Consider the following 13,297-nt stretch of genomic DNA (forward strand, 5'->3'; position numbering starts at 1 on the left):
CCAGGTCCCAGACCCATTGTTTTCCATTTCACCTTCTTCAGTAGCAAATTCTGCCCCCACGCTCCTTTAGTGACACTGAGCTCAGCTGGTATGGGGCAGGTGATGCAGTTCAGCTCTCCTTAGAGAAATCTAGCTAAGGCAACTCTTCCAGACTTAATGTACTTCTATCCAGAGCGTATCTGTTAATCCAAATGATTCTGGAATGGGTAGAAATATTTTAAAAATATATTTTAAAAATTAAGCCCTCCAGGAGAAGCTGGCTTAGGGCAAGGGGCCATGGGGTATGTATAGGCAGATGAGTCATGTTTGGGGGTCACCCTCTTCTAGTTGTTCTTCTCCCCGATTCTTCCCGGGCTCCCAGATCATGCAGGAAGGACACAGACAAGTAGGCAGCTCGGTGGGCTTAGAGCAGCGATTCGGTGTAGGGAGGCGGCCCCCGTTCACTGTGTTCTCTTCATATTGAACTTTTCAGACAACAGGTCTTGGGGTACCTGGCTGGCTCTGTCGGTAGAGCATACAACTCTCGATCTCGGGGTCGTGAGTTCAAGCCCCACATTAGGTGTAGAGATTAGTAAAAATTTCTTAAAATAAAAACTAAACAACAGGTCTTTAAAGGTCCATATGTGTATAAGATACTTTTTTTTTTTAAACCATAAACTTCTTGTCTGGGAATAATTTTAGATTTCCAGAGAGGTTACAGAGGCAGTGCTGGTTGTCTCCATATGCCCCTCACCCACTTCACCTACTGTCCCAGGTCCCTGGGGTGCATTTACCACAGCCAAGAAACCAACCCCGCTGCTTTACTGTGGACTAAACTCCATATTTTGTTCAGATTTCACCAGTTATTCGACCAGGGGCCAGATTCTGTCCCAGGCTCGCTCCCATCCAGGAGACCACAGTCATCTCATCTCCTGAGTCTCCTCTGGGCTGTGACAGTTTCTGTCCTCCCTTGTGTTTTCGTGGCCTTGATGGCTTGGGGGAGGGCCGGTCAGGCATTTTGAAGGATGTCCTCAATTCATATTTGTCAGCGGCTGTTCTCCTGGTTAGACTGGCCCTGGGGCTTGCGGGAGGGAGACCACAGATGTGAAGTGCCCTCCCGCTTTTATCCTTCCACGGGGTGCATGTTATCAGCCGTGGTGAGGTTCACCTGATAAAGGCAGTGTTGGCTTTTCTTACTGAAAGGTGTTTTCTCCCTTTGTGCAGCTGTTAAAAAACCTGCTCCTGCACCCCCAAAACCGGGAAACCCCCCTCCTGGCCATCCCGGGGGCCAGAGTTCTCCAGGAACATCTCAGCATCCACCCAGTCTGTCACCAAAGCCAGCCACCCGAAGCCCTTCTCCTCCCACCCAGCACGCGGGCCAGGCTCCCGGCCAGCCCTGCACGACCTCGCAGCCCTCTGCACCCCGGAGGTACTCCAGCAGCCTGTCCCCGATACAAGCTCCCAGTCACCCGCCGCCACAGCCCCCAACGCAGACCGCGCTGCTGGGGCACAGCAAACCGGGTAGCCAGGGCCCGTCCGCCCCCGCGACACTGCCCAGTGAGCCTGGACTTGAGCAGCCGCCTCACACCCCTCCCCAGACTCCAACGCCCCCCAGTACTCCACCTTTAGGAAAACAGAACCCCAGCCTGCCAGCTTCTCAGACCCAGGCGGCGAGTAACCCCGAGACGGCGCAGCCACACGCTGGAACCTTACCAAGACCGAGACCAGTGCCAAAGCCGAGGAACCGACCCAGCGTGCCTCCACCCCCACATCCTCCGGGCGCCCACTCGGCTGGGGACGGCACCCTCACCAACGCAGCTCCTACTGCTTCCAAGATAGTAACGGGTAAGTGAGAAATGCGGTTCGGACCTTTCCCCCATCTGCGCTACATGGCTTCTGTACTCTCCCCTTTCGTTTGGGCCTTGGTTTTCAGCAGGGGGCAGCAAACTATATCCACTGGCTAGATCCGGCCCGTAGCCCATTTTGTGTAAATAAAGTTTTATTGGGACACAGCCACTCTAATTTGTTTACATACTGTCTTTGGCTGCTTTTGTGCTAAGGTAACAGTTGTATAGTCCTTCCAGAGAGTATGTGGCTCACAGAGCCTAAAAATATTTACTCCCTGGCCCTTGCAGTTAGCTAGCCTCTGATTCATAGTCTCATTCTGTGTTTTAAGACCTATCACCGTTTACCTTTTTCTAAGTATAGTGACCTAATCCAGGTGGAAGGTAATGTACGACATGAGCATGAAATTCGTTTCTTAGCAAACTCCTCTTTAAGATACTTATTTTCCTTCTAAAGGTAAAATTGTTCATAGTAAGTGAAGCATTCCAGGTATAACTTTAAAAACATGATCTGTGCCCATTTGGATGCTCTGGGAAGGCAGGTATTGGGGCGTGATCACATCAGAACTCCAGCATTGAGTGGTGAGGGAGGGAAGGATCAAGAATTTCCCATAATTCCCCTGGAAACCTGTTTCGGGTGGTGGTGATTGTACAGATAGATTTCAGTAGGCTGCCTAATGGGGTGTTTTTTTTTTACAGGCAGTCCAAAACACGATCATTTTATTTAATTATGATTTCTTTTAAAAATTCCACCCCAAGGGCTCTAATACAGTACTCGATTTAAGGATGAGGGGGATGGGTGGGGGTTTTAATGTGTTTTTAAAAACGGCACTTAGGAGCTTTGAATCACAACAGCTTAGTTTTAAATTTCCTACGTGGAGCTAGTTTCAGAGAAGAAGCTGGACTATACCTCTGGGCTATCCAGCTGTACCACACGACTTCTCTGCTGAAATGAGCCAACGGTATCCCCCAAACTGGTACCCCAAATGATGAGGGTTAACCAACTAGTCTATCTTTCGATGACCCAATTTTTTTTCAGGAGTATACTCCGTAAATGCGTGTATGATAAATGGTTAATAATTTCTGATGACACTCCAGCTTTTATTTTTAAAAAACAAAGCCATATTGGTGTGTTTGTTTGTTTGTTTCCCAATAGATGCCCTCACAGGTGGGGAAGGTTCCCAGGACTAAGGTCTGTAACCCCCCAAGCAGCTCGCACCACAGCTGCAAATGCTCCTGCTTAGCCGTGTTTTGCATATGTGCTTGTGACTCCCTGATCAGGAGCAGCTGATGACCCCCTGCCATCCGTTCGGTAGCATTAGACATTCCTTATGTTCTTATCAAAAGCATTCCGAGCTGCAGTGCTCCAAATTCAAGAGGTAGATGTCCGTAGATTGAGAACCCGATTTCAAGCTACTCTCCTAAGATACAAGGAGTGTCTTCTTTCTTGTTGGTAAGCCTTTCCTAAAGTGTCCCGCTCTTCTCAGTGATTTACCTCTCATCGACGGGCTCATCACATCCAACCAGAGAGGACTCGGGTGCAGCCAGCACAGAGAATTGTGTTCCCTGTGTCTTGAGCTTTAATTTTTTAATCGTTTATCTCAAGTGCAAGTTAACCGCATGGAGCTTCTTAATTCAATGTTCGAAATTCTCAGGACCAAAAAAAAAAAAAAAAAAAAATCCTCCTCCAAAGATCCCACACTAAATTTCTTTGCATTCCAGCATGCTTACATTTTGCTTTCTTAAACCATACGAGCTTTTCCAAGGGCGCAGTGAGGCTCGTCTGAACCCCACCTTCAGGTCCGCATTTGGATACTGTGGGGCTCTCGTCATGTGTACCGTTACTCTCATCCGCTGAGCTGAGCCTCACCTTTGGTGGGCTACCCCGCCAGAGTATTCGCAGCTTTGGTCCGAGTAAGACTTTCTGGAGAAACCAGAAAGGGAAACTAGAGTGCGACCTTTAGGACGGGAGGAGGGCACAGGGATGCGTCCCTCTTCCTGACTCCTGATAACCCAGAAGCCTCGGGTTGCCCAGCGGGGTGTGGAGGTCATGTGTAAGAGTGAAGTGACCAACCTTTAACACGTCAATACTTTGGACACACCCAAATTCCCCTCTCCCCGCCCCCAAATCTTTCCTTCTTTTTAGACAGAAAACTACAAACCAGAATCATGTCTGTTGTTTAATACCTTTCTCGTATGGTGACTAACATAATATAATAAAAAATCATTAAAAAAAAAATACCTTTCTCACCGCAGGTGTATTTATGCTGATCTGGTACAACCCCGTAAGGCTCTGTACTTTATAATTATCAGGTCAGGGAAGTCTTATAGGAAAACTACTTTTCCTTAAGATATTAGCTAAGTATTTAAAAACCAATCTATGTTATGAATTCTCCTATACTCGAGAAATTCCAGGTCAGCACAATGCCATTTGGATCGCAGAATTAAATTTTAATTGCTTAAAATCGCCTGGACTGCCCTCCCACCCCCGAGAGCACGCAGAAGGCCAGCACTGAGAACTCACGAACTGCTCTTATTAACCATTCCTGGATACGGCCATTGGGTATTTCGACATAACTCCCTAGGAAGGCGGTTCTTTATTACGACATCGTGTTTGCACGTGGAAAACCACAGACAGATTCCTAGAAATAGGTTATTTGTTTAGACCAGTTAAACCCCAAAAAGTGGAATGAAGGCCTGCGGATTAGGATAAACTCTCGGGGGAGATTGTTGCCGTCAAGCACCTTTGGCAGTCGACCTGTGGCAGCTCAGCACCAGCCCGGGGAGAACGGAGGGATTCTGGTGTCACTGGAATCTTCTTCCTTGTCATTACTGTAGAAAGTGCGACAAAGCGTTTAGCTTTGAAAGTAAGAGAGTTGACATCTTGCTGTTCTTAAAGGAATAGATTCTAGCCACGAGTGTTCTAATTTCAACATTTTATTAAATAATTTAGATGTATGACCCGCCATATTCAGTAAGAACTGAAATTGGAATATTTAATGGTAAGGAAAAGGCACCTGATTGGCCAAAGCATTTGTGCTACTTTACGATCATGTTTGTGCACTAACGCCTGTTACTAACCGGCACCCTTAACCCCGCCTGCTTGCATCCCTGCTAACAGTGCATGTACTAAAGGAGGCCGGCTGCAGCCATGCTTGCTGAATACGAAGTGTGTTCACAGACGTGGGATGGGGCTCACGGGGCTGGCCCTGTGACTTCTCTCCCTTCTGTTCTTTTCTATAGCGGGCAGGCTTGAGGGGTAGTAGAAAGAAGACATTGTAGGCTCGGACGCGCCCCAATTAGAGTTGCAGCTCTGCGTAACATGAGACAAGGCACAACCTCGCTGATCAGTTAGAGAGTGACGTTTGTGAGAATTTCTCCTGAAGGGATTAAATCAGATAAAAGAAGAAAACATATTACAGTTCTTAACATACGTGGGGTCCTAAGGAAATGGTAGCTCTTTATGATCATTTTTATCTTGGAAAAGAAATACATGCTCAGAGTTATGTATTAGATTCATAGGTCAGCGCTTCAGAAATTCATACGACCCGGCCGTCTAGAACCCAGACGCAGGAGGGCTGGGGCTAGGGCGTCCCTATTTAGATTCCGATGTACCACTTGGTTTTCCCAATATCGGTTCTTTCGTGAGTTAAAAAGACAATGCTCAGGAGTAGAAGATATTTCTTAGTATTTCATGGTATTTCACGAGCCTGCAGATACCCATGAGGCATCCTCTGTACACCGTGTCACTCCCAGAACCATCCTTAAAAGCTTGACACTTTGCTGGTTCTCACGGTGTTCTTTTTAAAAACTAACCTCATTTTGGATCCCGAAAGAAACACATTTAAAAAAATTAACCACAGATATCAAAGATTTGGAAACCAGAAATAATAAGAAGGTACTCTTCTGCAGTCGAAGAAGTTCACGATTCGCATTCTGTTTTTTCTCTAGTTTTTTTTTTCCCCCGAAAGTCCAGGGGGTGTACGATCATCGTTATTTTGCACATACAGATTTTGGTCTTGCATTCTTTATCTTACCTTACATCATATGCTCCTTCACGTTATGACGCGGTTTTGACAACCAGCCTTTCAAATGACTGCATAACGTTAAGCAGGCGTATTTTTGCTCATCGCTGGGCATTTCAGTGGCTCCTCCCTCTCCTTGCAGCTTATTTTGAATAACTAGATATCAGAATCAGGTCAAGGTAAATATCCAGTGAGACCTGCACAGGCTCTCTCCTTTGACTAAAATAGTAAAAAATTGGCGCCAAGGCTCTGACAGCACGAGCGAGCTGGTGAGCAGCAGAAGGGAATCCTTCTCTCAGACTCTAGATTACAGATTGGTCAGGGGAGGAAATTGATTCGTCCTGCAGTAGTGCCTGAAAAGTTAAATTTCAAGGATGTATTTGGGTCTTTTACCTCTCAGAGTGACCGTCTGAATAAGCTTGGACAAGCACATCTTGTTGAAGTGACAAGTAAACCTTGTAGGACCAGACCCTAAATTATAGAGTGCCCATTCTGGCCCTTGGGGGGCTCACTTCCTTGATTCAGATACTCAAAAAAAGGAAGGAACCCGGTGAGATTTGTCCAAGCCCTGGATCAGGGGTAACATTCGCCCGAGAAGAGACGCAGCATGCTAGGTGTGTCTGTCTTTTTGGTTTGGGTTTTTTAATATAATATCAGTCATGTGACCTTAGCTCCAAACTCTATGCTCAAAGACCAGCCCTTCTTAGAATGCATGTAAGAAAAACGATGCCTTATGTAAATTTGCAGCCAGAAGTTTTTAGAGGCATTTTTTAAAAATAGAGTTCCTTAAAAGGATTCTAAAAAATAGAATCTTTCTAAAATAACCTTTTCTACCTTTTTGCCGCAATGAACCAGAGTGTTTAAGACTCATGCATTGTATCCTCAGAGACCGTCTTCTCTGTCAGGACCCTCACCCGAGCACGTACAAACTCCGATGGGGCGGAGGGAGAGCGCTATGCCGATGAAAAACCAGACTCCAGGGTCTAACCCGTCTGGCTCTGATCTTCTGTGAGGAGTGGAGTCTCTCAGGGTCCCCCTTTCTAGCACTAATGCTGCCTTGGGGTCATTTCACGGGGGGCCAGTGAGCCCCCAGCACCATGCCCGGTATATGGTAGCCGCTCCGTCGTGCCAGCCATTGTGATGAAGAGTAGTCTCCTTCTGGAAGCTGGCTCTGCACACGTGCTGATTCTTACTACTTCCCGTGTGTGAACAGATCTGCTGTCTTCTTTTTAAACATGGTTCAGCCAGCCTGGCCGGCTCAGTCAGTGGAGCATGTGACTCTTGATCTCAGGGTCATGAGTTCAGGCTCCATGTTGGGCATGGAACCTACTTAAAACTTTAAAAATAATAATAAAATCATAAATAAAAATAAAATCAGCTGCCTTTAAAAAAATAAAACTGGTTCGTGTAAGGCGGGCGGGGCTGGGAAGTAGTGTACCTGCCAACCCCAGACAAACCAGGGGAGCAGGCAGGAGGCAGAGGGAAGGAATGTCCCTTACACTCCCACCACACATTTTTTCCCCCTGAGTGTAGAATTTGTGTGTATTCGTTATAAATAGAGAATTTCAGGAAAGTACAAATCCAGAAATTATATGTGATGGAAAGGAAGGAAGGAATGAAGGAAGGAACAAAAGAAAGGAAGGAAGGAAAGGAAGGAAGGGAGAGGAGAGGAGAGGAGAGGAGAGGAGAGGAGAGGAGAGGAGAGGAAAGGAAAGGAAAGGAAAGGAAAGGAAAGGAAAGGAAAGGAAAGGAAAGGAAAAGTTTGTCCTCTGAAAAAGGTCTGTGGCTGATCGGTGTTGGTTTGCATGTAAATCCACTATTAACAAGTAGAAGTCTAATCAGTACGTATAGTGTCTTTGCAGCATGCAGGCATGGCAGGTCCATAGTCTCTGGTAAACTCTGTGGGCTAAAAAGAGCCTCTGACTGGTTGCACCATCTGTCTTGTTGGGTTAGGGATTGAATTTGCAATGGATTTCTTGTACCAGTCTTGTCTTTGAGACGTGATGACTCTGTCTGAGGATGCAGGAGGGGAGGATTGGAAAGATGGTTGGGCTGGAGGGCTCTTCATCACCTACCCGTCCAACTGGCCAACCACAAAATTTACTGAGAATCAGCCATTAAGCAGCCACTGTTCTAGGCACTGGGGATACACTGAACAAGACAGACACAGTCCCTGCTCTCGTGACTTCCTTTCTGCTGAGGTCAAGTCTGAGACATTTGGACCCCTATTCTGCACACACAGCCCACCCTTGACTACGTCACTGGACAGTGCAAAGCAGCACAGTTTGGTTGGTTTTACAATTATCATAAGACTGAAATTGTCACGTGCATTCAGCACTTGAACTCTCTCACACGTTGGCACCTCCACAAATCTAGAAATTTCTCTGAGTTGTGGTGTATAAGAAACTTGGAGGCCTGGGGCTGCCAACCCAGGAGCCCTCGTGAGAAAAGGGAGTAAATAGATCTCGCAGCTCAGCACAGTAGGGAGCAGGAGCAGGAACCAGTCTCAAAGCAGTGAGCCCCCCCCCCCCCCGCCAAAGCACACCTGCGTGTGCCACCAGCCTATGTGGAGAAGGAGCAGGTGAAACAGAAGTTAAGCCCTTAAACATATTGGGGAGACTCCCAGCACACTGTAGCCCGGCAACGTGAAACTGCAGCAAATCAGAACCTCTCCCTTCTCTCCTGTGCCGGCCCTAAAACCTCTAACTAGGCCCTCACAATTTGCTAAAACACACACCTACCAGAGAAGCAAACGATTCTGTCTTGATCAGGGGCCGTCTCCCCCACTGGATTGCCGGCTTCATTAAAACTGTGTCTGGCTTGTTCACTGATGTGCCCTCTCAGGTAGACGCTCAGTCAGTACTTGCTCACAAATGAATGCATCTGAGACTCCTCGGCCTCATGAGGAGGCTGGCCGTGACGGGTGAAGATGTCTCTTGTGGGTTGAGGAGTGAGGGACCGACGGCTTGAGGATTCCGCATTTGCCATCTCCCTAGAGGAATTCCAGCCAACGTAATAAGACGTGAAAAAGGAACTGGAGTATAAGTATTAGAAGGAGAAGAGAAAATCGGTATTTGTGGGAGGTTGGTGATCTACCTCAGTGATTGTCACCCAGGGGTTGACGGGACATCTGGCCGTGTCTGGAGACATCTTTCTCACACTGAGGGAGATAGGGCTGCCTGCCACTGGCACGTCATGCATGAAGGGCAGGATGGCTGCTGCACTCCTACAGGGCACAGGATGGCCCCTCAGCCCGGACTGATCCAGCCCAAAATGTCACTGGTGCTGAGGTTGGCATAGCATGAATAACAGGAGGACAGACTCCTGGGCCTCAGAGGAGGGGGCTCTCCAGTGAGGCGCACCTATCCCTGCATCCCTGATTTGTGAGGAGGTTTTAGTTAGTGCATGAGAGGCTTGGCTAGACAGGTTTCCTCTCCGCGGTCAGAGGGAGCGCCCCTACAAGGGCTGCATCTCTGAAGGCTCCTGGGAAGGGCCACCAGAGCCAGGACGCGGGGCTGTGCCAGTCGGCTGCCCGGGGGTCTGAGAGGCTTGACCCAACTTCCAGGGGCTGACAGTGCCTGTAGTGAGCAAGGTGTGTGTGCATGGGCTGACGCGGACTGTCCAGCTTCTCTTCTTCTAGAGTGCCCTAGGGTGGCCGCGTGGGCGTTACCACACGCTGACAGCATGTCTCCTCCTGTTTTTGTCCAGACACCAGTTCTAGAGTTTCAGAGCCGCTTCGCAGCACCTTTCCTGACATGCATTCAGACTCAGCCAGCAAAGACCTGCCCGGACGCATTCTGTTGGATATAGACAATGATACGGAAAGCACCGCCCTGTGAAGAAAGCCCCGCCCCCGGCCCCTCCCTCCCTGGAGAGCGGAACCCGGGCAGGTGCACGCTTCTCTCTGCAGACCAAACAGTGAAGAGCTTTCAGTGAAGGGGAAAGAAGGCCTGGCGTGCAGGTCTTCGCCTTCCCGCAGCCCCAGGAGAAGGTGGAGGCTGACACTTTAAGCTGAATGACCTGTGTCTTGAAGAAGTTGGCTTTCTTTACGTGGGAAAGAAATCATGCCAAAAAAAATTTAAAAAAAAAAAATTAAAAAGAAAGAAAAACAGAAAAAGAAAAAAGAAGTACCTAGAATGGAAAGAGTATTATTGCCTAGAGCGTGTGGGAAGCTTTGTCACCGCCATCAAGGCTGGTGGCACGAAAGGCAGTTTGGGATGAAGAAGCAGCAGCGCTTGAACTCTCTATTTAAGAAAATACATGCATAATGCAAATCGCCTGCTTCCTGCTACTTGGACTTTCATTCTTATATATTAGGAGGGAGGTTCCTCTCCCTCACAATTGCTGCAGAATCATTTTGTATGAAGGATGGTCGTGCCTCCCCCGACCCCCTCAAAACCACGAGCATTGATGGTGACTGCTGGATCCGTCACCTCAGCAAACTGGATGTGACTTGTGCCTTGTTGGATTGCCAGAATGTAGAAAGAAATGTACTGTTCTTTTTTTTTAAAAAAACAATGTAATTGCTACTTGATAAGGACCGAACATTATTCTAGTTTCGTGTTTAATTTGAATTAAATATATTCTGTGGTTTATATGAAAACTTTATAATTCTCGGAAGCAAAATTATGGCTTGTGTGTATGTGTGAGCATGCATGTTGTCACTTAACCAAACAGAATTTGGGTGAGACGTCGGGGGTTCTGATGGTGACTGTAGAAGCCTGAGGGTGTGGAGAGCAAGGTCACAGCAGTGACAGCAGTCACCAGGTGCCCCGGAGACCTCCCAGACTGTCCCGTAGTGCGTGTTCTGTGGTCAGGCTCTTCCTTTGCACCTACCAGTCCTGACGCCCTTTCTTGTCCACCCAGAGACCCCGAGAAGAGTCAGCCCCACGGGTCCAGTGCGGGAGTCCCAGCTGTTCTTTTCTGTAGGAATTCTCTTTTCCAGTGACTCGGAGGCCCTGCTTTCCCAGGACTGAAATACTTGGGAAGAGCGGATGGGGGGGATGGAGCCAGGTGAAGTCCCACAGTCTGGATGGCTGTTCTGATGACAGCGCCTCCCAGTGGCCCAGATTTGGTGGTTTTCTCTTGGGAACAGAGAGAGACACACGCTCCCAGTGTCGGCTGCCCTGAGCCGTTCCCTTGGTAGAGCTGTTTGCCGGGCACATCGGAGACCTGTCGACCTTTGCGCTCACTTTGGCAGCACATACACTACACCTGGAACAATACAGAAGACACTGGCCCTCCTTCCACTGTGAATGAACAGGTTTCATTTGAAAAGGGCAGTCATTTTTTCCCTCACCACTCAAAGATCCCTGTGCCCCCCAGAGTGCTTCCTACACTTATTACATTGAAAATATGTATCTATTTCCCCCTGTATCTTAAATTTGTATTTGCTTAAGGCTGACTCTCTCCCTCCTCAGACGCCATCCCCCCTTGGCTGTAGATCAAGCCCCTCACAGAGAGCAAGGGTCACGGTGTCGGCTGCCCATCGGCATTCAGCCCCTTCTCCAGGGAGCCCTCTGTCCGCAGTCAGGCTTCTCTGCGGGACCCTGGACGTGCTTCCTCCACAGCGCTGGCGCTCGGGGAAACCGAGACACCGTGCTTGCCGGGGAGATGGTGTGGGTGCCATGGACATTCTCCCCAGAGGGGCTGTGTGGGGAAGGAGACTGCTGCCCCCCCCCGCCTTTGGCCCTTGGAGAGGGATGTGTAGCCTCCCCCTGGAGCCCCCTTGCCCCACACACCGTCTCAGGCTCCGGCCAGGAGCCAGTTCCCGAGGGTCTGTATAGTAGCCACGTTAGCGAACAGCTCCCCACAAAGGCGGGGGTGTGCCTTCATCCCACCCACCGCAGTCCTTGGGACCAGTGTGGCAGAGCTAAGCCTCTGACGAGCCTGGCCCAAGGTCCTGAGAGCAACAAGGAGGAACTCAAGAGACACGTTGAGTGACTGAGTGAAGCCAATGGCTCCTCAGCCCCAGGGTTTCCTGTCCGTGTTCCTTTGAAGTGTGGAAATCGGGGTCCCTTGAGAGACTGCTCTGAGAACAGAGTTCTGAGTTCTGTCATGCCAGTAAGTGGTTCCAATCCACCCCAGCTCCCTTTATCCCAGGACTGGAATCACATCTCTAGGCGCTGGGCTACCCCAGAGGGGGCGTCAGGGCTCGCTCTGTGGGCCTGCCCTTGATCTTAGCCATGCACGCGGCAGCCTGTGCGGGTCACCCCATCAGACCCCAGCGGAGCCCCGAACAGAGAAAGGAGGATGGCTGGGACTGCATGGGACAGGGGTGGCTGCTCTTCAGAGCCCCACTGCCCCTCGGCCACTAGAGGTTTGCCGTGGGAGTGCCTGTCCTTCTGACCACTTGTTGGAGGGGAAGAAGCCTTGTGGGAATTAAGCGGAGAAAGAGTTGACGCCAGCACGCAATTCCCTGATTTTCTGAAAGCACAAGGTTCCAGGGCGCCACCGCTGATCGACTTCCCGGAGATCATATGGAGAAGCAAGCGGCACAGGGAGGAAAGCTCCGCGGACCAGCTCCCCCTCCGCCCAGAGCCAGCGGGAGTGGAAAGCAAGCAGTGGCCTGCGGGTCCCATTCCTTGCACTTTGAAGATGAGTTAGGCAAAGTTCAAATGCTAGCACTTGGCCCTGGAGATGGGGTCACTGCCAGGCTGGGAGGTCCCGTGGGTCTCTTCGCTTGTTTATCCCTTTGAATTTCACCCTCGGTGTTGCAGATAGACAAGAAGAGTGAATAATAGCCTTTTCAGAAAAGGCAGCTTTGACGATTCCTTTCTCCCCCACCTTCTACCCTCCGTTCCCTTTTAAGAAGAAAAGAGCTAAATGTCACGTTGAAAACGGCCCATGAGCTCCTTTGAAGCCTCACGGTAAACAAACAATGCTTTATTATTTATCTCCTTTCGTTACAAAAACAGGGTGCGGACAACAGACTGGACCCCTGGGTTCACCCCCATGTTACGCAAAGTAGCCCCAGAGGAAGAAGGCACAGCTAACGCAGATGATGAGGTTGGTGTCCAGAAGGGTCTTCACGAGGGGGTTTTCTTCCAAGGAAACTATGACGGGTTCCACTTTGCTCGGGGGCTCCTTGCCCGCGCTCTCCATTCCACAGAGCCACAAGACGGCTCGCTTCACTTTGGACCGCTTTGGGATCGTGTCACCTGAAAGAACCCAAATGAAGGTCATAAGGATGGGCTGTGTCTCCCAGAGAAGGGGGCAGAGGGGCCGACCGGCTGTGTTCCAGGCCCAGTGAGAAGTATTTTCCATACCTTTTCTGGAAAGTATTCATGAATGCCTTAATCTGGAAGAGTGGTGTTTTCAGGCTTGTCATCATTTTCAGATGAAGAGACAGAGCCTCACCTGACTAACTTGGGTGAAGCCACGCAGCTGGTAAGGAGTGGCAGAGGGGGGTTTAGAAGCCACATCTGTCCGATTCCCTCCTCCCTATCA

At 49.3% G+C, this 13,297-nt stretch overlaps 2 protein-coding genes across 7 annotated transcripts in view; one reads left to right on the forward strand and one right to left on the reverse strand.

The window, feature by feature from the left end:
* The window catches only part of ARHGAP17 (Rho GTPase activating protein 17), a 91,566-nt gene extending 81,123 nt beyond the window's left edge, over positions 1-10,443 (forward strand). For 3 of the 6 annotated variants that reach the window (XM_045776460.2, XM_045776465.2, XM_045776464.2), the window contains 2 exons: positions 1,204-1,824; positions 9,557-10,443. In XM_045776460.2, coding sequence (XP_045632416.2) covers positions 1,204-1,824; positions 9,557-9,687 — 752 coding nt within the window. In that variant the 3' untranslated portion in view covers positions 9,688-10,443. Of the gene's footprint in view, positions 1-1,203; positions 1,825-2,979; positions 3,016-4,776; positions 4,826-9,556 lie in introns of all 6 variants that reach the window. The other 3 variants (XR_006776016.2, XM_045776461.2, XM_045776463.2) reach the window with 3 other exon arrangements.
* Positions 10,444-12,676: 2,233 nt separating this feature from the next.
* The window catches only part of SLC5A11 (solute carrier family 5 member 11), a 39,869-nt gene continuing 39,248 nt past the window's right edge, over positions 12,677-13,297 (reverse strand). The window contains exon 16 of the mRNA XM_045776466.2: positions 12,677-13,008. Within this exon, the coding sequence (XP_045632422.2) occupies positions 12,806-13,008 (203 nt within the window). The 3' untranslated portion in view covers positions 12,677-12,805. The remainder of the gene's footprint in view (positions 13,009-13,297) is intronic.

This window comes from Ursus americanus, chromosome 2 (genome assembly GCF_024610735.1).
Source record: "Ursus americanus isolate L20-20 chromosome 2, mUrsAme1.1.p, whole genome shotgun sequence".
In the NCBI taxonomy this organism is placed as follows: domain Eukaryota; kingdom Metazoa; phylum Chordata; class Mammalia; order Carnivora; family Ursidae; genus Ursus; species Ursus americanus.